General features: G+C 63.1%; 2 protein-coding genes across 3 annotated transcripts; both read left to right on the top strand.

Annotated features, from left to right (window-relative positions):
- The first annotated feature begins 1,092 nt into the window (after positions 1 to 1,092).
- Positions 1,093 to 18,927, top strand: DUSP8 (dual specificity phosphatase 8). 2 transcript variants are annotated; one of them, XM_031016285.3, is made up of 7 exons: positions 1,093 to 1,195; positions 7,158 to 7,496; positions 9,104 to 9,242; positions 14,035 to 14,201; positions 14,819 to 14,978; positions 15,173 to 15,296; positions 15,516 to 18,927. In XM_031016285.3, exons 2-7 carry the CDS (start codon positions 7,266 to 7,268, stop codon positions 16,570 to 16,572), a joined length of 1,878 nt encoding a protein of 625 aa, XP_030872145.2. In that variant the 5' UTR covers positions 1,093 to 1,195; positions 7,158 to 7,265; the 3' UTR covers positions 16,573 to 18,927. The 2 variants fall into 2 exon arrangements, with proteins under 2 accessions (XP_030872145.2, XP_055210182.1); XM_055354207.2 differs by lacking the exons at positions 1,093 to 1,195; positions 7,158 to 7,496; positions 9,104 to 9,242 and adding an exon at positions 9,303 to 12,411.
- Positions 17,607 to 18,480, top strand: LOC109028957 (protein enabled homolog). Its single transcript, XM_063710871.1, has 2 exons — positions 17,607 to 18,138; positions 18,407 to 18,480. The coding sequence occupies exons 1-2, from the start codon at positions 17,607 to 17,609 to the stop codon at positions 18,478 to 18,480; spliced, it is 606 nt and encodes a 201-aa protein (XP_063566941.1).
- Positions 18,928 to 23,350: the final 4,423 nt, after the last annotated feature.

Genomic DNA, 23,350 nt, shown 5'->3' with positions numbered 1-23,350 from the left:
AACACCTGCCGAAGGTGCAATTACCCGTGCGTTCTTCCTGCCCCGGACTCGCCCCGTCCCCGCCGCACGCGCGGAGGTGTTCCCACAGCGGTCGGCGGGGTGCGGCCCCTCAACAGCCCGCACAGGGGTCGTCGGGGCGGCTTTCCACCGAAGCGGGAGGGCTGGGGGTCGTGGGGGGTCGGCGGCGTCCTGGGGAGCCCGCCCCCGGAGTTCGCGGATGTGTGACCCGAGGCAGCCGGCTCGCCTCTGAGAGTCCCAGGTCCGCCCGAGTGCAGGGGGATCCGACTCCGTCCTGCGGGTGTCGCGGCGGGGCGAGCACAGCCGCTGCAGGTAAAACGCCGCGCCTGGGTCTGGGGAGGGCTCCCCGGCAGCGGCCCAGCGCCAACAAAGGCCAGGAGAAGGGGGGAGCGGCGCCGGCGCCTGTCCGGGTCGGGGGGAGAACTTCGCGCCCGGAGCCGCTCAGCTGGACCGTCCGGGGTCTGTGCGATGCGGCTGGGGGCCCGGGTGACGGGGGGGCCTGGGTGACGCGGGGCCCGGGGCCGGGAGGGCTTCCTGGAGGCGGGGTCCCGGACGCCGCGTGGTCCCTTTAAGAGCCGGTCCCGGGGTGAGGGCGGAAGGCGGCGGCAGCGCGACCCACCCGCACCCTGCACCCCGCCTCCCCCCCCCGCGGCAGCCGCCTCAGCTTCACCCCGAGCCCGGGCTCCGCTGACGTCACCTGCCCCCGAGCCGCGCGCGCTGATTGGCTGCAGGTGACGTCAGGGGCTTTTTTCGCTCGGCATGACCTCATCCCCGCCGGCGGCCCCGCCCTCCGCCCCGGGCCTGTCACTCGCGGCCGAGCGCGGCGGCCGAGGCGGCTCCCCCCACAACGCCCCGCCGGACGCCGGACGCCCGAGCCCGAGCCCGAGCCCGAGCCCGAGCCGCGCCGGAACCGCCCGGCCGCGCCCGCCGAGCCGCGGGGCTGGGATGCGCGCCGCGAGCGCGCGTGCCCGCCCGCAGTGCGCGCGCCCCGGCCCGAGCGAGCGCTCCCCGCGGCGTTGGCGGCGGCGACGGCGGCGACGGCGACGCGGCCCGCGCGCTCCCCCGGCCCCTGCCCCGGCTGCGCGGGCCCCCGCCGGGCCCATGGACGGCGCAGCCGAGCGGGCGCCCTGAGCGCGGCGCGGGTCCCCGGAGCGCCCCCGAGGCGAGCGCGAGCGAGGTGAGCGGAGGCGCCGGCGGGGCGGGGGGCGGGCGCCGGGGATGGGGTTCACCGGCCCGGGCCGGGGGGCGGAGGGCGCCGCGTCGGGGGCGCTGGGGCAGCGGCACCCGGTGGGCGCCCGGGAGGAGGAGGCGGCCCCGGAATGAGCGGCCACGGCCGGCCAGGACGCCAGGGACAGGGAGGCCCCTTCCCCGCCCCCCGCAACGCCCGGCGGACCCGGGCCCAGCCCACGCCCGCCCGCCGCGTTGCCGCCCTTCTCCGCGCAGCTCCTTCTTTGGGTGTGGAATGGGGGGGACAAAAATCCAGGACCCACCAGGGCCGCCTGAGATCCAGCGCGGATCTGCGCGAGCCCCCGACGTCCCGAACGGCACCCCCGCGGGGGCCAGAACCGGAGCAGGCGGACCCTGGCCCGGAGTCGGTCCGGGAGGTGTGGAGCCTCGGCCGTGGGAGGGACGCGACGGCCTCTGGCCTGGGACACCCGGGAAGGGGCCTTCCCCTGTCGCGGGGGAGGGCTGCAGATCCATCCCCCCAGTGTCCAGACCGCACTGCATCCCCACCCCGGGGTGCCCAGCCGGCCCCTGAGGGATAAAGCCCCCGCGCCCTTCCGCCTGCTGCAGAGGCAGCCGCGGCGCTGGGGGAGGGGCTGGCACAGCCAGGCTGCTGCAGCCACCTCGCTAGGCCCAGCTGCCCAGCCTGGGATGAGGAGCAGACCAGGCTGGGGGTACCTAATAGTCTGGCCTGGAGGGGAGGGGGCAACAATAGGCCCAGCCCCAACAGGGTCACCCCTTCTGGGAGAATCTGCCTCCGTCTCCCTGCTGCGGGGTGTACCGGCCTCTGCTGAGGGGAATAGGGGCTCTGGTGCTGCAGTGATGGGGGGCGGGGACACTGTGGGATGGAGGAGGGGGTGGCAGGATGTAGCGTGGCTCCGCAGTGCTCTTGCTGTGCAGCTTGGGGTGGGGGTGGGGTGCTGCAGGCCAGGGAAGCTCCTTTTGTGCCCCAGCGGGGGGTCTGAGCGGAGGTCCAAGCCCCGGCACTCTCCCTTGCCTCCCTTCTGGCACAGCCCACCCAGAGACACTGTTGCACCTAGGGCGGTCCAGGGGTGAATGTAGCACCCCAGGCCCCAGCCCTCCACCAGGAGGACAGTCCCATGCATTCACTGCTAATAAGCACTGGATACGGATGGCAGATCATGTGACCCCAGCTGGAAGTTCATCCTGAAGTCTCGCTGAAATACCTCCTGCTGCAGCCAGCCGGGGGCTGCACGAGTGTGGCTGGGCAGGTTCTATTCCCCTGGTATCCTCTGTCCTCCGGGAGGCTTCTGGGAATAAAGTCCCATTAACAGAGTGCAGAAAGACACTTAGAGTCAGTCTCTGCTCCAGGACCCTTCTCTTCTCAGGCTGGGGCTGAAGTCAGGGCCTAGAGGCTGCCACGGGACAGGTGCCTCGAAGGGGCATCAGCTACGGCCTGGGGAGACCTAGGTGTCACTTCTTGCAGAAGGCAGGGAAAGGGGCAGACCCACAGTGAGAGAGAGGGGGTTGGACTCTGGCCATGAGAACTGCACCCGCTGAGGCCCCCTCTGCTGGAGTTGCTCAGGGCAGTGAACCTTGGAAGCCCCACACTGGTCCTGATGTTTAGCGTGTGGCACAGTGACCAGGAGGAGGGGCACAGGTCTGGTGGGAAGGGAGGGAACCTGGATATGTCTGGCTCTGAGACTCGACTGTTACGGCCCCTTGTGCCAAGTCCTCCCATTCCCTGCCCTGCCCGGACCCCGTTCCTGGGATCGGAGGGAGCCCCCAGCCCCACCCCACTTTCTCCCAGGTCCACAGCTTCCCCAGGCCAGCGGAGCAGAGTGTAGGCCAGCTTGGGTCCTACACCACTAGCCAAGGGAGCTGAGGGGAGGCAGGGATGAGGGCATCTGGGGGAGCCCAGTGAGGGAAGATGAGCTGACCTGTGTGAGTGCAGGGTCCCTGCCTCCCAGAGTTGCCACCCTCCAGTCTCTCCTCAGCCTCCTTAGTGTGACGATTTCTGCCTCCAGAAGCATCCCTGGGTGACAGTGAGCCGGACAGCTCCAAGAGCCTGCCTAGGTGTGAGGGGGAGACACAGTCCCATCCCCCCGTGCTTGACAGTCCTGGCAGCTGTCTCTGAAGGTAGTGAGTCCCCATTTCTAGGTGCTGAGCAGAAGGTAACGTGGTAAGGATGCTGTCAGTTGAGAGCTGGGGGTGGCCTGGGACTCCCTGGTCCCGTCCGTGCTCAGGGACAGGAATGTGCTGCACTGAGGCGCTAGGTGTGGGAGCTCATGTTTGTAAGGAGTCTGAAGCTGACCCCTCGGGTACCGGAGTACTGGGGTTCTCAGGGGATCCTGCATACAGAGGGCAAAGACGTGTGTGTGCTCTAGTGTATGTCCAGCCCACGTATGTGCACATATTCACGCGTGGGTACTTGCACACAGGGCAGGTGGATTGTGGGTAAGGAGCACCAGCCCTGTGTGTGGAGTGGGTGTGCAAAGAGGTGTGTTCTGGCACGCACAGAGGGCAGTGTGCACGCAGCACTGGAGCCAGGCGTGCTGTGTCCCAGGGGAGGGTGGCGGCCTGGTGCCTCCTGGAAGGTGTGGGCCTGGGAGGAGCCTTCTTCTGACTTTGGACTTGGAAACTGCTTCCTCCTGGGCTCAAAGACCTTTGAAAAGGGTGTATGGGGCACACTAGGGGGCATCCTGTCCCCAGCCCTGCCTCTCACCCCCCAACCCCTAGACACTGGAATAGCAGGGCCACAGGTACTCAGGAGGGCTTGGCATGTGGGGCCGTGAAAGGAGAGGCGTGGAACCAACACCATCCACATTGCCTTACCTCTGTTCCCACATGGCCAGTGCTGGCCCCACTGACCTGCACCAGGCTGTCCTTAGAGTCTCTGCTCCCCACCCCACCCAACCTGCCCCATCCCTGGCAGAGCTGAGCCCCGATCCTTAGCATCTGGGGAGACAGAGGTGAGGAACATGTCCCCCTGGGAGCTGCAGGTCCAAGGAGACCCTGTGGGTGAGGATGCTCTCCCAGAGGCCAGCATGGCACAGAGGCTTCCTGCAGGAGGGGGCACTCGGCCAGCCCTTCGCAGTACAGAGAAGGCCTCTGAGGGGGCGGGGAGCCAGGGAGCTGCAGGGAGCGTGCTGGGCACAGCAGGTACCGGGAGTGGGAAGGAAGGTTAGGACCAGGTAGGGCAGAGGAGCGGAGGGGCTGAGGACTGGGCTCTGCACTGCCGGGCACCTGCTGGGGTGGGTAGGAGAGAGCAGGGAGGGGCGCGTGCCCACTCTGCAGAGGAGCCTGCTCCATGGTGGTGGCTGCCGCAGGAGCAGCGGTTGCCTGGCACCTCTGCTGTTGCCGTGGTGACGATGGAGGTGCTAACTTGCTAATGAATCCCCTTCGGCTGTAAATAACAATACTATTGTGGGTGATAGGCCCAGCTCCAGCTCAGCGTTGCTTAGGAGGCAGAGCAGGGCCAGGTAAAGGCCAGGACCCATCCTCCCGCCCCTCCAGCCCCTGCCCACCACCCTGCAGCTGGACTTGCCCTCCTCCCTCCCCTCCTTCTGGGTCTCAGATCTGGCTGGCTGCACCGAGGTCTCTCATGGCAGTGTCAGGACTCAGGGCTGTATGAAGGCTAGGCCCTGGCTGCAGAGAGGGCGAGGGCCTCTCCTCACACCTGCCCTCCTCCCTGCACTGGGGGGTATTTGCTTCTGTTGTTTTCAGTGAGAGAGAATCCACCCCCACTTAATGGATGAGGACATTGAGGCCGGGGCAGCTCCTCAAAAGACCCCCAGCCCAAGTGTCCCTGCCACTGCAGCCTTCTCGGGGTTCTGGGTCTCTGAGCTGGACCCTTGGGTATCCTACGGGGCACCTGGAGCCGCTGTCTCACCAGAACCACACATCTGGGCCCTCGCCTCTCACCACCTGTGCAAGGCTCAGGTAGAACTCGGGAAGGACAAACAGCTCATCAAGGACCCCCTGTGGGCAATCAGGGACCCCCTTGGCAGACAGAGACCCTCCACAGCAGGCAGGCAGCAGGCCCTTTTGCTGTTGAACTTGCTGGGTCTGGCCCTGGAGAGGACTCCCAGGCCTCGTTCCCCACCCTGTGGTGGAGGCTGGAGCACCAGCCCAGGAACGTTATCTGAGTGGGATCCTGAGGCCCTGCTGACCAGGTGCCACCGCAATCCCTGGTGTCAGCCGTGGGGTCAGCTGAGGCTGCCCATCCACAGTCAGGTGTTTCCCTGGCCTCTGGCAACAGGAGGGATGGTGGGAATGCACAGAAGCCTGGGCCTAGTCGAGGCAGGAGGGTCCAGGCAGGGGCCAAGCTTGAAGTGTCTGGAGAAGGAGAGTGAGTGCGAGGCTGGGGCTCCTGGGCAGGGAGGAGCTGGGACCTGCCCCTCAGTGTGGAGTCGGGGCTGGGCCAGGGACGAGGTCCACACCAGCCTTGCACCTGCTGCTCTGTGAACTCTCCCATGGGCCCCCGCCGGCCTGGAAGCTGACCTGGAGAGTCCAGAAACGGTGGTGGCCTCTGTCCCCAGCCTGCTGTTTGCAGTGCACGGGTGTCCTCAGGGCGCCTCCCCCCAGTGCCTCCTGTGGCTGTGGGTTGGGGGTCTGGCTTGCTGAGGGCCCGCTACCCACTGTAGCCCGCTTTGCACAGGGCGCAGGGCCCAGGGTACATCTATCTCCCAGCCTTCCCTCAGTCCTGAGCTGGGTGGAGTAAACTTCCTGACTGCCGGCAGCTGTGGAGGCACAGGGGAGATGGCATTGCAGGGACACCCAGTGCCCATCTGTGTGTGGCCCAGGTGTGACCCAGGTCCCACCCCTGCCCCAAGCCTCGGTTTCCCCATAGTTAAAGCAAACTCATCATCCTTAACACTGTGTGCCTCCTAGGGGCTGTGAGTCTAAAGTGGACCCAGAGGAAGGCCAGTCCTGGCAGGTGACAGGGAGATGGGGCCCGGCAGTGGGGCAGTGACAGGCTTGTCATCAAGCCTGCAGGAGGGGCTTCCAGAGACTCCATCCTCAGACATCCCTACTCCACCTGCCCACCCGGCAGTCTGAGGCCTTTGCAGGCCATGCCGAGGGCCTGGCACCTGCGGGGTCCCCGACACTGACCCTCCTCCTAGGGCTGCCCCGCCCCTCCCATCCTGGGCCCCATCAGCCCCTGAAGGAGCCTCCTAGACCCCAGGCTCCGCTAGGGGAGGGGCACTGTGTGGGTGCGACACGCCCCTGCAGGAGCTGGGCACTCACCCCCAGCAGGCACGTGGCGCACGCTAAACCTCAGCCTGCAGGTCAGGAGGGCAGCAGTGGCAAAGGAGCCGTGCCTCTGTGCCTGAGCCCCTCCCGCACCCGCCTGCTATCCGGCTGCCCCCGGGAGCCCACTCTCCAGTGGAGGCAGCCCCAAGGCCACCATCCACCAGGGGCTGGATTATCAGCTTACGGAGCTGCCCTGGAGTCAAGTCTCCAGGGATTGGACTCCCTGGGGCTGTGCTAGGGAGAGAGGGGCAGGTGTGAGGACAGCAAGCCCGGAGGAGGGCAGAGAGCTTGACCGTGTGGGAGGGTGAGGTGCAGTCCAGACCCCGACTTGCTGGGGGTCCTGTGGTGGAAAAGATGCAGAAGTCACAGCAGGGAGATGCCTGTGTCCCAGGGATGAGATGGAATGTTCTGGAATGCCTAAGGGTCCGTGAACCCCAGGGCCCACAGGAAGGACCCCTGGCCTCTTCCAGTCCTCAGACCCTTCTCTGTGGGGCCCATTTGCCCCCCTCTGCCTTGTTGCATCCTGCTGAGAGCTGGCCTTGTGACCTGGACGGGGTCTCTCCAGAGGGAGAAGGGTTCCCACGGGCACTTGTTGGTGTGTCCTGGTGGGCGCAGCTCCCAGCTCTGATCTGTCCTGGGGATCTTCTGGGTGCCACCCAGGGGCCCGCAGCACTGCTGACCATCCCCCGTCCCTGCAGGTCCAGCACCATGTGCTAGGTCACTCCCAGCGTGAGGCCACACCTGGGCCGTCGGAGCAGCCCCTCCTCACTTCAGGGGTCACCCTCCCCAGCACCCATTGCCCCACCATGGCCGGGGACCGGCTCCCGAGGAAGGTGATGGATGCCAAGAAGCTGGCCAGCCTGCTGCGGGGCGGGCCTGGGGGGCCGCTGGTCATCGACAGCCGCTCCTTCGTGGAGTACAACAGCTGGCATGTGCTCAGCTCTGTCAACATCTGCTGCTCCAAGCTGGTGAAGCGGCGGCTACAGCAGGGCAAGGTGACCATTGCGGAGCTCATCCAGCCGGCTGCACGCAGCCAGGTACCCAGCCCACTGCCCACCAGGCATGCACCACGTCCAGAGTCCATGGCTAAGGGGCCCTCAGCTCGGGCAGCACCCCCCTCCTCTGCCTTCCAGTCCAAACTCGACTCCTTGGGGTCACAGCCAGGGGCGTGTGGAGCAGTCCTCTCTGGCACTTGCCTCTCACCGCTGCCTGTTGCCCCTGCTCAGGGAATCCCCCGCACCCCCGCCGGCAGCACCCCTCCCTACCCTCCCTCCAGGGCCTCCTTGCTCAGCTTCTGCACAGAGGTGCCGGGCCCTCCCCACGCAGATAGGACTGTGTGGCCAGGGCCAACGCAGGCTCACAGAGGGGAGCAGTGAGTGGAATAGCAAGGTGTGACCACATGGCAGTGGGAGCGGCCCAGCTGGCCTACACGGGACAGGGACAGCTGTGTGGTCCACTTCCACTGCTGTGAGGACAGGAGGGGTGGTCAAAAGGCACACATGAGCAGTCCGTGTCCCCATCCCACAGCTTTCCCCAGCCCGCAGAGTATTCAGGGACCCAGAATTCTCTCTGTGGCCCCCCAGGAACGTCCTTCTGGGGAAGGACAGCTCATTCTGCCCAGGACCATCAGGTGCAGCTGGGGAGGGAACAGCAGGGCTGTTGACCTGTGAAGGTGGCGGCACCTCTTCCTTCTACTGCCTCGCAGGGGACAAGGGTGACAAGCTCTTGGCCCTGGAGGCTTTGAGAGGGGTCTGGGTCACTGATAGGCCCTGTTCGGAGCTGGGACATGGGAGGACTCAAGTGGGATGGCCACTGGCCAGGAGTCCGCCCGCCCCAAGGCCAGAATCGGCTCCCTTTGGTTTCCAACAAGGGGAATCCGGTGATTAATGACCCCCAGCAAGGACTCCCAGCAGAGTGCGATCCCATTGGCTGCCGGTGACGTCACCCAGCCCGGGGTTGGCGGCTCAGCTGGCTTAAGGGCTGAGTGTGTGCTTGCAGGGCGGGGGCACCGGTGCTGTCTGAGCAAAAGCCGCTCAACATCTGGGCTGGCCCTTGGGGTGGGGGAGGAGAGCAGGAGGAACCCAGCTTCCAGCTGCTGCCTCCGGAATTGGTGCGGGGGCCTGGGGTCCTGCTGCAGCCCTCTGTTTCTCCACTGGGGGTTGGGGAGGGGATAGGGTGGGGAGCAGAATTGCTGGCTACAGAGTTAGCCCCACTGAGAGCCCACACCCGAAGGCATGCGTTTCAGGGCCGAACTTCTCTGTCCCTCCGCCACCCTGGGAGCCAGCCATGTCCTATCCTGGGCTCCCATCGCACTCACCTGTGTCTCCTCCACACAGGCCTGGCCCAGAGCTTCCGTCCCCTTCACCGATGTGCATGGCATGGGGGCACAGCTGCGCAGGGCAGGAGCCCACCCCCTCCCTGCCCCCATGGCTTGCTGTGTGGTGTGGGTGTGTGCACCTGGGCCTCTGGCAGATGGAGGAGAGTGTGTGACCGCACCTGCCCTCCCCTCCAGGCAGCAAGGTGACAGCTGCCTGCCTCCCATCATCTGATGCCCTTACTATTCCCTTGAGCCAGCATGGCTGGGACGGGGCCAGGGCATCGATAGGTGGAGGCAGCATGCTGATCTCTGCCCCATGGCCCCCAGGTGGAGGCTACAGAGCCACAGGACGTGGTGGTCTATGACCAGAGCACGCGGGACGCCAGCGTGCTGGCCGCAGACAGCTTCCTCTCCATCCTGCTGAGCAAGCTGGACGGCTGCTTCGACAGCGTGGCCATCCTCACTGGTGAGTCCGTGACCCACGCCTCCCCAAGGCACTTGCTCCGCCAGCAGTGGGGCTGGGGCTGGGGCTGGGGCTGGGGCATCAGGGAGGCGTCTGCTGGGCACGGGGGGATCTCCATACATCTGTGGTTCTTGAGGCCCCACCATCCTCTCCCCAGGACGCCCACACTTCAGGACCCACCAATATGACTATCCTCAACACAGAAGGAAATCTCACAGTACGGCTGGGCTCCAGAGGTGTAGGGCAAGGCATGCAGGCTGGGAGCCCCTCCCCCTCCCGGAGCTCCTGTCAGAAGCCAGAGGCAGAGGCCCCATCCTCTGGAAACTCAGTTGGAGCCGTGGGGTCCCGAGGAAGTCCCCCTGCCCCCGAAAGCCCAGCTGAGTGCAGGTTGCCTGGCAACAGCCTGGCATCAAGGCTGCTGCCTGGGTCCCAGCAGACAGCCCCCAGGGATCCCTGTGGCCCAAAAGCAGTCTGGGCAACTGGCCCCAAGCCCTGGAGGCAGGGAAGCCGCCCCCCTACACACGCTGATACACACTCATATACACTCACACACTCGTGGTCCCAGAGGGTTCTTTCTTTCTTTGGGCTGTGGCTGAGGGCGTGTCTGTAGAATCCACCTCCTGGGGTCGGCCCAGGTCCCAGAGCCGGACGGAGCTGGCCTGTCCCAGGGATGTGCACCCTCCCCCATCCAGGTCTGGGGTCTTTGTCCAGGCTCCTTCTGCCTGGCCTCTGCTACCAGGGGCTGTTCCAGGCAAGCAGAGGGTATGGGGGACTGTGGGGTGCAGGCACGGTGGGGTGAGGAGTAGGCAGCCAAGCCAGGCCCTTGGCCCTGCATCCAGTGGAAGCAGGGACCTTCAGCCAGCCTGAGGGCGGCTGTGGGGGATGAAGGGGTGGCAGCCGCTTTGGCCAGGCCAACCTCCCGACATGCCATGTCCTGGGACCTAAAGGGCACCCGGGAGGCTTGAGGGTGGTCCAGTGTCCTGGGCAAAAGCATTGAGGCCAGGCTCCCTCCCCACCTGTCTGTGGGTGAGACCAGCAGCCTGCACTGCTGGGTGGCCACGGTCAGAGGGTGTCTGTGCGTCCGTGCATGGCTCTGGGCGTCTGGTGACCAGCATCTGCCTCTGCGAGTGTGTACGTGAGCATGTGTGTGCATGTGTGTGTGTGTGCGTGTGTGTGCATGTATGTGTGTGCATGTACGTGTGTGCATGTATGGGCATATGCATGCCTGTGTGTGCACATATGTGCATGTACGTGTGTGCACGTGTATATGCATGTATATACACGGAGGTATATTTGTGTATGTACCCGCCTGTGCTTGTCTGGGTGAGATTTGGGATTTGTGTGCGTATGTGTGAACTCTCAGAACCAGAAGCCACAGAATGACGCACTCTGATCCAACCCTGTTTCCCTAGGTCCAGTTTGAGGACTGAACTGGTGGGGGGCGGGGAGAGAGTAGTTTGGGGCTTTTTACAGCTCACCAGGTGTAACAGGACCCCTCCCAAGGGCCAGTTTGCTGCCCTAGCCAGGAATGGGAGTCAGGAGGCTCTTCTTGGAGGCTGAGAAAGGTCCCAGAGTGGCACCTCCCTACTTGCAGGCAGATCCCAGGAAAGTCCCAAGCCTGGAAGGGCCTGTCTCCCTCGAGGCCAGAGTGGGACGGTTTGGGGGGCTGGGGCCCTCACCCAGCACTGGTGGGTGGGACAGCATGGGTGTGCAGGTGGGCGTGGATGGGTGTGGGCATGGGAGGGGCCGGGCCTGGGCTAGGATTTGCCAGGAGGGCACTCCCAGGGCCTGGTCATGCCACCCTCAGAACTGCCTTTCTGTGCTGACATCTGCCCTGCAAGGTTGAGGCTGTGTCCCCTTTTCTCCAGAAGTGCAGCTGCCAAGGAGTCCCAGGCCCCGTGGTATACAGTGGGCTCATGGCGACACCCAGGCAGGCCCACGGGCTCTGCCCTCAGGCTCCCTCCCACCCTGTGGTGGGCACAGCCCCTGCTCTGGGCTGGCTCTGCGAAGAACCAGGGAGAGTGGGAAAGAATATATTGGGTGGGGCAGGGGTGCTGCCCCTCACCCAGGAGAAGGGATGTTCCAGGATCCCGCGGCACAGGCAACACAGCTCCTTGGTCCATTTGCGGGGATGGTAGAGGCCAGAATGTGAGGACCAAGCCTCTGTCCTCCCCACAGCAGGGCAGGTTTGCGGGAAGCGGGAGAGAGACAGTGGCGGGACAGGCTGTGCTGGGGTCCCAGGACTGCTGTGAACCCCACCTCCCCCTGCCGCTCCTCTTCCCCCACTCCAGCTGCGCTGCTCATGATGTTGGGGGGCAAGCGGCAAGGGATGGGAGAGGGGCCTGGCCCTTTAAGCAGCGGCCTGCAGTCGGCCTTGGACCCTTGGCCGGGTGACTGCACTGCAAGTGGGTGGGGTGGCGGCCCCCGCCCTGGCGGGGAGTCCGGGGGTCATGGAGGTGGCGGGCAGAAGCGCATCTGTGACTGTGGCCATAAGCGCTTGCAGGGTCTCCCAGGTGGCATGGGGCAGGCACATGTCCTGGTACACACGCCTTTTTTCAAGTCTGGGATTTCACTGTGAGTAGCAGGTGAACTGCAGGCGCTGCCCCAGAAACCCCCGAGTCAGAGAGCAGGAATACTGGGAAGGCGCCTTTGGAGATGCCTGGGGGTAGGGGTGCCTCCCCAGGGCCCAAAGAGTGCTGAGACCTACAAAGGGTCCACTGAACCCCAACACCCCTCACTTATCACTCACTCCCAGAGCCTGGGTGGTTCTGAAATCCCTGGAGCCTTGGTCTGGAGCCTCGGTCCCTGCTAGGCCTGGCATCCACAGTGGGGTGTGTAGGGACATCCACACTACCTGCTCCACCTGGGGGGTCCTGGGAAGCTTCCTGGGGAATTGCTGACATAGCTGTCGGTTCTCTGCACCTGTCCAGAGACTTTCCTGCCTTTACCTCCTCTGGGAGAGGTGGGAGGGTTCTGATGGAATCCCCAGCACCTTCTCCTTTGGCCAGGCCCTGGAGAAAGCAGAGAGTAAGGCACAAAATCCCTGGGAGAGCCACAGGGAGGAGGAGAGGCAGCAGGTGGCAGAAGAGTCTGCAGAGAAGTGGTGCAGCCCTTCCCCCTCCGCGGGGCTGTCCTGCAGCGGGAACATCCAGGGCTCCCCCAGCTCAGAACAGTGAGTGGAAGCCAGCTACAGTGCCCATCCCGGCCTCTGCTCAGGGGAACCTGCAAGCTGGGGCGTCGTTGGTGACAAGTCACCTACCTGCTTTCCCCTGTCCAGCCAGCAGGTTCCCACAGAAGAGACTGTTCCTCCAAGGCTGCTGCCTCAACCCACCCAGCCTGGAACTTCCCCCATATCCACAGTCCCCCAGCGTCACGCCCTTTTTAGGGACACGGGGAGCTGGCACAGCAGGTGTTCTGGTTGGGGGTTTGCACACACTCCCCTGTCCTCAGGAGTTATCCAGGGTGGCTCTACTCCACCCAGCAGGGGAGGATGGAGAGAGGAGGAGCCCTGGGCACTGGGGGCACGTGGGGCAGGCAGTGGGCACCTGCTACACATGTGGCACCAGCCTCTTCTGCAAACCAGGACAAAAAAGAGCCCTGGGGTTCCCAGGCCCTGAGCTCCCGCCGTCACTCCCCTGCCCCGTCCAGTGGGATAGGGCAGGCCTCAGCCCAGCTGCCTCAGGCTCTGCACAAGCAGCAGCCGGCTTGCCATGGGGCTTATGTTCTGGAAGGTGTCCCCGGGGTGGTGCTGGGCCATGCTGGCCTCACCCTCCCAAGAGCTGGCAGCCACCAGGTGGGTGCTGCCCAGTTTCTGGTCCACATTGGTGGTCGCCCCAGCCAGGTCAGGGACGGCCAGGTCCATTCTCACCATGTGTCTTCATGCTCATTATCTTCTTGGAACCACGCGATGCTGTGTGGCAGGCAGGAGGAGGAAGCTGAGACCAGAGACATGGTGTGCACTACCCATGGTCACTGAGTCAGACATCCAGGGATTCACGTTCGGGTCCTTCCAGCCGATGCAGGGCAGGGGACTTCCTCCCACCAGCCTGTGGCCTCGGACTTGGACGCGTGTGGAAGGCAGCAGCACACGCTGGTCACGTGTGCAGCGGGTGCCCACTGCCTGCCCCGCGTGTCCCCAGTGCCCCGGGCTTCTCCACTCTCCGTCCTCCCCTGCTGGGTGGAGTACAGCCATAACCAGACGGCAAATGCCCCGAGGGCTGTGCCAGGGTGATGTCATGCCTGGGGACGGGGAGGGCCTCTCGGAAGCCCTGGCCTCCTGGTCCTGGCACCCAAGCCCAGGCCTGGAGCTCCCAGCCAGCTGGAGGCAGGGAGGCATTGCATCAGTGCAGGGGAGGAGGAAGGCCCGGCCCGGCCCCAGGCCATGGGTATGAGAGATGGCGGGGCTCGTGAGGGCCTCTCCTCTGGGCTGTGTGACGCACACCCTCAGCAGGAGACCCCTGTGGCCTCTGAGCTCACCCCTGCCTGGGCCCAGCGCGTGCCATGATGGCCAGCCACCTCAACGCCACCTTTACGGGCATCATAGCAGCGTCCTCAGCTGGGTCAGCCCCTAATTAGCATGAGGAGGAATGTGGGCGTAGGTGCAGGCTGTAAATGTGTGGCAGTACCCCCTCCCCCCACCGCGGGCAGAGCAGGTGCTCTGCCAGAGGCTTGCCAGCTGGGCTCAGGCTTGGGTCTGGGCTGGGTGTGACTGATCCTCAGCAGTAGATGGGGTGCCCTAGGCGGACAGGGAGCCCTAGGTGTTCTCTCAACCCACTTGACGGCCCTCCTCCCACAGGGGGCTTCGCCACCTTCTCCTCCTGCTTCCCCGGCCTCTGCGAGGGCAAGCCTGCTGCCCTGCTACCCATGAGCCTCTCCCAGCCCTGCCTGCCTGTGCCCAGCGTGGGCCTGACCCGCATCCTGCCTCACCTCTACCTGGGCTCGCAGAAAGACGTCCTAAACAAGGTGTGTGTGCAGTGGAGTTGGGGGGGTGGTCAATGGGAAAGGGGCAGGAGCTCCAGAAGCAGCTTGGCAGCGGAGCGGAGGATGAGGGAGGAAAGGAGCTGAAGGCAGTGGATGAGCTGGGTGTGGGAGAAGCATGGGTGGGGGCCCAGGAGGACCCCAGGCTCCCCATCCATGCCCCCAGAAGGACCACAGCAGGGCTTGGGGGAGGGCCCGGCAGGGCTGGGGGGAGGAGCGGGGAGCTGGCATGCCAAGCTGTGGATGTCACTGGGCCTCTGGCCAGCTCTGAAAGAATCCCGTGTTTTAAAAATGGTGACGAGGGAAAAGGGTAAAAGCCACCACCCAGGCAATCATAAAATTCCTAGGAGCCCACCACCCGCCGTGGGTGGGGCCTGCAGTCGGAGGCCAGCCGTGCCCCACCCCCCGCACGGGCCCAGGGTGCCAGGGTGGACCAGAGAGGCCTCCTGGGCCCTCCCCTGGATACGCTGGGATCTGGGACAAATTCCAAGGCTCCCAGGATTCTAAAGGCCCTCCTGACGGCAGGGCAGGAAAAGCCTCCACCTTCACTCCCGCCCCAAGCTTCTCCCACCCCTTTCCAACCCACCCTCCCGCCCCTCCAGGATCTGATGACGCAGAATGGAATAAGCTACGTCCTCAACGCCAGCAACTCCTGCCCCAAGCCTGACTTCATCTGCGAGAGCCGCTTCATGCGGGTCCCCATCAACGACAACTACTGTGAAAAACTGCTGCCCTGGCTGGACAAGTCCATCGAGTTCATCGGTGAGTCTGCGGTGGGCGGAGGGCGGGGACCTGGCTAGAGGAAGGCTAGAGCTGTGTGTGGCCACAGACACAGGAGGGGTCCCCAGGAAGTAGCCGGAACTGTTGGCAGTTGGGCGAGTGGGGTCCCCTACCTGGGCCAGGGAGAAGCTGTGCAGTCTTAGCCCTCACCTGGCCCCCATGGCCCACCTGCCCAGATAAAGCCAAGCTCTCCAGCTGCCAAGTCATCGTCCACTGTCTGGCTGGCATCTCCCGCTCTGCCACCATCGCCATCGCCTACATCATGAAGACCATGGGCATGTCCTCCGACGACGCCTACAGGTACCGCCTTCCCCAGTCGCGCACTTGTGGCTCACAGCGTCGCCTCCCTTCCCCCGGCTGCCCACTTGCACCAGAATGACCCCACCGTCCAGCACCCGTGGCAAGGGAGGAGGGTCTGAGACCAGCCTGGCGCACATGAGCTCGTGGGTGCCCAGCGGGTGCGTCAGGTGGGCAGCCTGGCCCCGGCGGGCGCCTGGGACTGAGCCTCCTCCCCTGCAGGTTCGTGAAGGACAGGCGCCCGTCCATCTCGCCCAACTTCAACTTCCTGGGCCAGCTGCTGGAGTACGAGCGCAGCCTGAAGCTGCTGGCCGCCCTGCAGGGCGACCCGGGCACCCCCTCAGGGACGCCGGAGCCTCCGCCCAGTCCTGTCGCCGGGGCCCCGCTGCCACGGCTGCCACCACCTACCTCAGAGAGCGCTGCCACAGGGAATGCGGCTGCCAGAGAGGGCGGCCTGAGCGCGGGCGGGGAGCCCCCCGCGCCCCCCACGCCCCCGGCGACCAGCGCGCTGCAGCAGGGCCTGCGCGGCCTGCACCTCTCCTCGGACCGCCTGCAGGACACTAACCGCCTCAAGCGCTCCTTCTCCTTGGACATCAAGTCTGCCTACGCCCCTAGCAGGCGGCCCGACGGCCCCGGGCCCCCCGACCCCGGCGAGGCCCCGAAGCTCTGCAAGCTGGACAGCCCGTCGGGGGCCGCGCTGGGCCTGTCCTCGCCCAGCCCAGACAGCCCGGACGCCGCGCCCGAGGCGCGCCCACGGCTCCGCCGGCGGCCCCGGCCCCCCGCCGGCTCCCCCGCGCGCTCCCCCGCGCACAGCCTCGGCCTGAACTTCGGCGATGCGGCCCGGCAGACTCCGCGGCACGGCCTCTCGGCCCTGTCGGCGCCCGGGCTGCCCGGCCCTGGCCAGCCGGCCGGCCCCGGGGCCTGGGCACCGCCGCTCGACTCCCCAGGCACGCCGTCGCCCGACGGGCCCTGGTGCTTCAGCCCCGAGGGCGCGCAGGGGGCGGGCGGGGTGCTGTTTGCGCCCTTCGGCCGGGCGGGCGCCCCGGGACCAGGCGGCGGCAGCGACCTGCGGCGGCGGGAGGCAGCGAGGGCTGAGCCCCGGGACGCGCGGACCGGCTGGCCCGAGGAGCCGGCCCCGGAGACGCAGTTCAAGCGCCGCAGCTGCCAGATGGAGTTCGAGGAGGGCATGGTGGAGGGGCGCGCGCGCGGCGAGGAGCTGGCCGCCCTGGGCAAGCAGGCGAGCTTCTCGGGCAGCGTGGAGGTCATCGAGGTGTCCTGACCCCTCCGCTGCCCTCGGCCCCGCAGCCCGCAGCCAGGCCCGTTATAAGTGTATATTATATATAATGCAAAGAAAGGTAAATGGTTTTACTGGGATTTTTATCGAGAAGTAAATATTTCGATTTTTTATTTATTTAAGCTGTTCATTCTGGCAATGATTTGGCAACAGTGCGGGTGGTCCTCGAGCTCTATTTTTACTGTCTGGTATTTAAACTGAAACATACGTTTCTAAGCAATACGAGGCCACCTTCAGTCGCAAGCTGGGTGCCAGGCCTGGGGCCCCTCCCAGTTCCCCCGCCCCAGGAAACACTGCTGACCTTTGCAAAGGCTGCCGAGCTTTCGTGCACTTTTTACATAACAAAAAGGTGAAAAAAAGGAAAAAAAAACTTCTTTGCCACAAACTGAGCCGCAGAACCCCCCTTCTTCCCCCACCCACCTCCCCTGCTCCTTCCCTTCTCTGCACCGGCCTAGGGCTCTGCACCAAAGCCGTAGGATGGAGGAGCAGGAGCTGGTGTGCCCCGGAGAGGTGCGGCCAGCCCTCCATCAGCTCCAGGCACCAAATCTTGGTGGCAAGGAGGGCACCCCGCTGCCCGTTGCCCCAGAGCTGTTCTCTGCCAGGGGAGGACAGGCATTGGGCCCCATGGTGCCCGGGTGTTCAGAGGGGCTGAGAAATAGAACAGTGTGTGTAGGGGCTTCGGGCAGGGAGTTCTGGAACGTCAGGTGAGGTGGAGCCCAGGGGAGGACAGAGGTGTTAGTGCCCCCAACTCCTGCCAGAGCCCCAGTCCAGCCACAGAGTGGCTCAGAAAGGCCATTCCTAGAGGGCTGCGGCCCTCCCTTCTCCCTTGCCCATGCCCCCAGAGCTGCCTGCCGGGCAGGGTGGCACCACTGCAGGAGAGGAGCTTGGCCTCCGGGGGTCAGGCAGGAGGCGCCTGGCTAGCCAGTGCTGGCTCCACTGGGCAGGAAGCCCTGGACCCCCAGGTATGAGGAGGGGGTGGTCTTAGGGTTCTGTTCCAGGTCTGCCCCCTGCCCCCAGCCATGCCCCAGGCAGAACTTGGAATTCAGGTGTGCACCTGCAGGCTGAGGGGCTCTGTGAGCAGGTGCTGCTCACACAGGGAGTTCAGGCGCCAGCCAAGCCCCTGTGCTGCTGGGATAGGCCTGCTTCACTTAGGGAGCGCTGCCTCAAGACAGGTAAAGCCCCCTCGTTTGCCCCCACCCCCATGGGGCCGCTCAGGAGAGAAACTCCCATTCACCCCTTTCCCAGGGTGCTCTCTCTCTAGGTGGCATGCCAGCTCCCAAACACAGGTGGCTTTTGGGCCCAGGTGGGTCAGCCTGCTGCCCCTGCCCCATACCCCCTCGGGCCATTGGGGCCCCTGCCCTTCAGATGTCCTAGGGTCTAGGAGTGGGGCCAGTCACTGTGGGAAGAGGCCAGGGGCTTGGCCAGAGAGGCAGCCCAGGGCAGGACCCAGTCCTGAGTCCTGGAGCAGGGCCAGGGAGGCGCCCACCCCGCCCCGGCCAGCCGCCCTCTCTGCTGTTTCTTCTGTTTGTTCTTCTTTTCACCCACAGCTCTGTGTTCCTGTCATCCCTCCTTTCAGCAAAAGTCCTGTTCCCGTTCCCTCTGTCCCCACCCACTCCTGTTCCCCCAAGAAAATAAGCTATCATTGTTGTATTTGCAATCTATGGATTAGAGGTTTAAGTATTTATTATTATTGGTTAATTATTAATTATGTAAATTTGCCTCCCATCTGTCTGTTGCGTTGGGTTTCTGAGGAGACCCTGGGTGAGGAGGATGCACTGGCTCCCCGCTTCTCGCCCCCCACCCCTGTGCTGTCCGGGAGACAGTGGTCTGGGGCCACTGGTTGGGCCCCCTTCTCCCTTCCCCCTTCCCCTCGTCCTTTCTGCAGGCCGTTGAGGGGGGGCTGTCTGTCTCAGTCTGTCTCTGCTCCCACTCTTGAGGCACTGGTTACCCCAAAGTGAGCAGCCAGCAGGGGGACGAAGGTCCTGTGTTGGCCACTGCCTCCTCCAGTGCTGCAGGAGGCGGGCTGAGGCCCCACCTGGTGGCTTTCTCCTGACCGAGCCCTGAGTCCTTTTCAAGCCTCTCTCCTGCCCCTCCCACCTGGCCACTGCCTGGCATTGGGATCGCCCCAAAATGGACCCGGCCCCTCCTGTTATTTGCTGGGAAGTCCAGCGGAGGAGAGGGTGCAGGTCCCCCGATGAGCCTCCAGTCTCTGTAGACTGGGCTGCCGGCCCTTCAGCCCCCCTTGGAGCCCCTCCCGCCGCAGCCGCACCTTCTGCTCCTGGCCCCTCCCTTTGTATTTGGAGACAATGTGTTGTAATAAAGCTTAAAGTGGATGTTTTCCCCACGACTCCGCGCCTCTTCCTCCAGACTGGCAGTGGGCAGGGTGGGGGCAGAGGCTGCTGGGAGGCAGGCCTGAGGCCAGAGCCTAGTGTGTTGGGTCTGGAAACTTGCCCCAGGCTCACACTGTGGGCGAGCTCTGAGAATAGTCCCTGGGGGCCAGGCATGGGCACAGGTCCTCAGCTGCAGCTTTAGGGTATAAAACACACTTTTTCGGTTGTTACATGCTAGTAAAAGCTTAAATAACTTAAAACGATATAAAAACTCAGTGTTACCCACCACTCCCCTCAATCCCACAATCCCAATGTGAACAGTTGGATGCTTCCCTCCCAGCCCCTCCATGTGTGCTGTGTGGTGTGTGCATGTGTGTGGGTGCCTATATGTACCAGCAGAAATAGGGGTCTAGCTATATATAGTGTCTCCAACCAGACTTTTTTTTTTTTTTTGAAATGGGGTTTCGTTCTGTCATCTAGGCTGGAGTGCAATGGTGCGATCTCCGCTCACTGCAACCTCCGCCTCCTGGGTTCAAACAATTCTCATGCCTCAGATTCCCAAGTAGCTGGGATTACAGGCACGTGCCATCACACCTGCCTAATTTTTGTATTTTTAGTAGAGATGGGGTTGCACCATGTTGGCCAGGCTGGTCTCAATCTCACTGACCTCAAGTGATCTGCTTGCTTTGGCCTCCCAAAGTGCTGGGATTACAGGTGTGAGCCACTGTGCCCGGCCTCCAACCAGCTTTTCAAATCTTAAGTAATGTGCACGTCATACAAGGATCAAAAGCACACCAGGGTATGTGGTAGAAAGTACTGGTTTGTCTCCCCCAGGCTTGTCCCCAGCCTCCAGGGTCCTCTCCCTGGAGGCAGCCCCAGCCCGGCCTGCAGAGCCCCGCCTCCCCCCCCCACCCCCCACGGAGGGCAGACCTGGCTGCTGCAGGTGCCACAGGCTGCAAAGATTCACAGTGTGCGTGCAGTCCGGGCTGAGGCTTGTCTACACTGCGGCGGAGGATACCAGATCTGTCCTTACCACACAGACCTCTGGTTCATGCAGCTTCTTCCAGGTTTAGTATACCTATCCCAGGGACCCCTCCCAACCAGTGATGCTGTCCAGACTGTGTGTGTGAGCGCTCATGAGACGGGAGGAAGAGGAAGCAAGAGAGGGGAAGAGGAGGGGGCCAGCCCCTCCTCGGGGGCTGCAGGAGGAGGTAGGGTCCTTGAATCCTGCATCTTTAAGAGTCCTCAAAAAGGAGGAAAGCTAGAAACAGAGTCTGATGCTCCCGCAAGGCTATTTTTGGCTCAAGAACATCTATTTATAACTCGGGCAGCCCCGAGCAGTCAATAAAACTGAGGCCTGGAAAGAGCTGATGGCTGACTCAAGCAGCACCGAGGTGCTCCCTTACCCCTTGCGCGCAGGAGCACCTGCAGCTCCAGCAGGTGGGTGACAGCCTCTCCTAGGATACCCATCTGGGACACACAGGTCTCAGGACCCTGGGGGCAGTGTAAGACTCCAGATGGAAGGAGGGGGTCTCATTTACCAACTCAATCAGGCTCCTAGAGGTCCAAGAGCTGCCCAAAGTAGGCGGTGAAGCAAGAGTTGAACACTGGTGGACTGGCCTCCAACTGCTATATAGAGTTCCCTAAAGGCTTGATGCCCTGCCTACAGCTGTGTCTCCCCCCAGGACAAGAGCTTTAGTTGCTGGATGGGTCTTGGATGGGGGGGTAGATGGGTGGATGAGGGAGGGAGACATGGATGGATGGATAGGTGAATTTATGGATGCGCAGATGGATGAATGGTGGATGGATGGATGGGTGCATGGATGGGTGGGTAGAAGGGCAGATGGATGAATGGGTAGAGGGATGCATGGGTGGGTGGGTAGATGGATGGATGGATCAATGAATGGGTGGATGGGTGGGCAGATGGATGAATGGTTAGAGGGATGAGTGGGGTGGGTGGGTGGATGGATCAATAGGTGGAGGGATAAATGGGATGGATGGATGGATGGGTGGATGGATGGATGGATGGATGGATGGATGGATGGATGGATGGATGGATGGATAGATGGGCAGATGGATGAATGGGTGGAGAGGGATGAGTGGGGTGGATGGATGGATGGATGGGCAAATGGATGAATGGGTAGAGGGATGAGTGGGGTGGGTGGGTGGGTGGATGGATGGATGGATGGGCAGATGGATGAATGGGTAGAAGGATGAGTGGGGTGGGTGGGTGGATGGATGGGCAGATGGATGAATGGGTAGAGGGATGAGTGGGGTGGGTGGATGGATGGATGGATGGGCAGATGAATGAATGGGTAGAGGGATGAGTGGGGTGGGCGGGTGGGTGGACGGATGGATGGATGGGCAGATGGATGAATGGGTAGAGGGATGAGTGGGGTGGGTGGGTAGGTGGATGAATGGGTAGAGGGATGAATGCGGTGGGTGGATGGATGGATGGATGGGCAGATGGATGAATGGGTAGAGGGATGAGTGGGGTGGATGGGTGGGTGGATGGATGGATGGGCAGATGGATGAATGGGTAGAGGGATGAGTGGGGTGGGTGGGTGGATGGATGGATAGGTGGGCAGATGGATGAATGGGTGGAGGGATGAGTGGGGTGGATGGATGGATGAGCAAATGGATGAATGGGTAGAGGGATGAGTGGGGTGGGTGGGTGGATGGATGGATGGGCAGATGGATGAATGGGTAGAGGGATGAGTGGGGTGGGTGGGTAGATGGATGAATGGGTAGAGGGATGAATGCGGTGGGTGGATGGATGGATGGATGGATGGGCAGATGGATGAATGGGTAGAGGGATGAGTGGGGTGGATGGGTGGGTGGATGGATGGATGGATGGGCAGATGGATGAATGGGTAGAGGGATGAGTGGGGTGGGTGGGTGGATGGATGGATGGATGGGCAGATGGATGAATGGGTAGAGGGTTGAGTGGGGTGGGTGGGTGGATGGATGGATAGGTGGGCAGATGGATGAATGGGTGGAGGGATGAGTGGGGTGGATGGATGGATGAGCAAATGGATGAATGGGTAGAGGGATGAGTAGGGTGGGTGGGTGGATGGATGGATGGGCAGATGGATGAATGGGTAGAGGGATGAGTGGGGTGGGTGGGTGGATGGATGGATGGATAGGCAGATGGATGAATGGGTAGAGGGTTGAGTGGGGTGGGTGGGTGGATGGAAGGATGGATAGGCAGATGGATGGATGGATAGGCAGATGGATGAATGGGTACAGGGTTGAGTGGGGTGGGTGGGTGGATGGATGGATAGGTGGGCAGATGGATGAATGGGTGGAGGGATGAGTGGGGTGGATGGATGAGCAAATGGATGAATGGGTAGAGGGATGAGTAGGGTGGGTGGGTGGATGGATGGGCAGATGGATGAATGGGTAGAGGGATGAGTAGGGTGGGTGGGTGGATGGATGGATGGGCAGATGGATGAATGGGTAGAGGGATGAGTGGGGTGGGTGGGTGGATGGATGGATGGATAGGCAGATGGATGAATGGGTAGAGGGTTGAGTGGGGTGGGTGGGTGGATGGATGGATGGATAGGCAGATGGATGAATGGGTAGAGGGTTGAGTGGGGTGGGTGGGTGGATGGATGGATAGGTGGGCAGATGGATGAATGGGTGGAGGGATGAGTGGGGTGGATGGATGGATGAGCAAATGGATGAATGGGTAGAGGGATGAGTAGGGTGGGTGGGTGGATGGATGGGCAGATGGATGAATGGGTAGAGGGATGAGTGGGGTGGGTGGGTAGATGGATGAATGGGTGGAGGAATGAATAGGATGGATGGATGGATGAATACATAAATGGGTATTCATAAATAGGCAAGTAGATGGGTGGCTAGGGAGTAGAAGGAAAGGAAGGTGGACAGATGGATGGACGGGTGGATAAGTGATGGGGTGGATAGGAGGTGGAAGAATGGGTAAATGAGAGGGAGGGAGGGAGCGAAGGTGGGTGGGTAATAATGTTACATTGCGTTAGTTGCACTTCTGTTAGTCTTACATTAAAGCCAGCGTGTGCTTACCTCCATTCTCCATTGGACTGCAGATGGGTACCTGGTCTTTGCATACAGAAGGCACCCAGTGAATGTCCAATGAATAAGCCACATACTAACTGTCTTGGAGTGGGACATCACAGGAGAGACCCTCTCCAAGGCCCAGGGAGAGGAACAGGCTTGGTCAATGTCCCTTAGAGGGTCAGGGGCCAAGTTGGGGCTGGGCTTGGTTCCTGGTCTCTCAGGCACCATTCCTCTGCCTGCCGAGCAGTCCCTGGAAGTGAGCTGGAGGCTGGTCTCAGTGGCATCCCTGCCAGCTGCCACTGTACTCCTGTGGATGGACTTACCAAGGCCCTTCCGGGGCTCAGAACTGAAGAGACTGAGCAGGAGAAAGGGCAGAGGGCCAGTTCTCAGGAAGC

The sequence above is a fragment of the Gorilla gorilla genome, chromosome 9 (assembly GCF_029281585.2).
Source record: "Gorilla gorilla gorilla isolate KB3781 chromosome 9, NHGRI_mGorGor1-v2.1_pri, whole genome shotgun sequence".
NCBI classification, from domain to species: Eukaryota; Metazoa; Chordata; class Mammalia; order Primates; family Hominidae; genus Gorilla; species Gorilla gorilla.
This window is presented reverse-complemented; position numbering and strand designations above follow the sequence as displayed.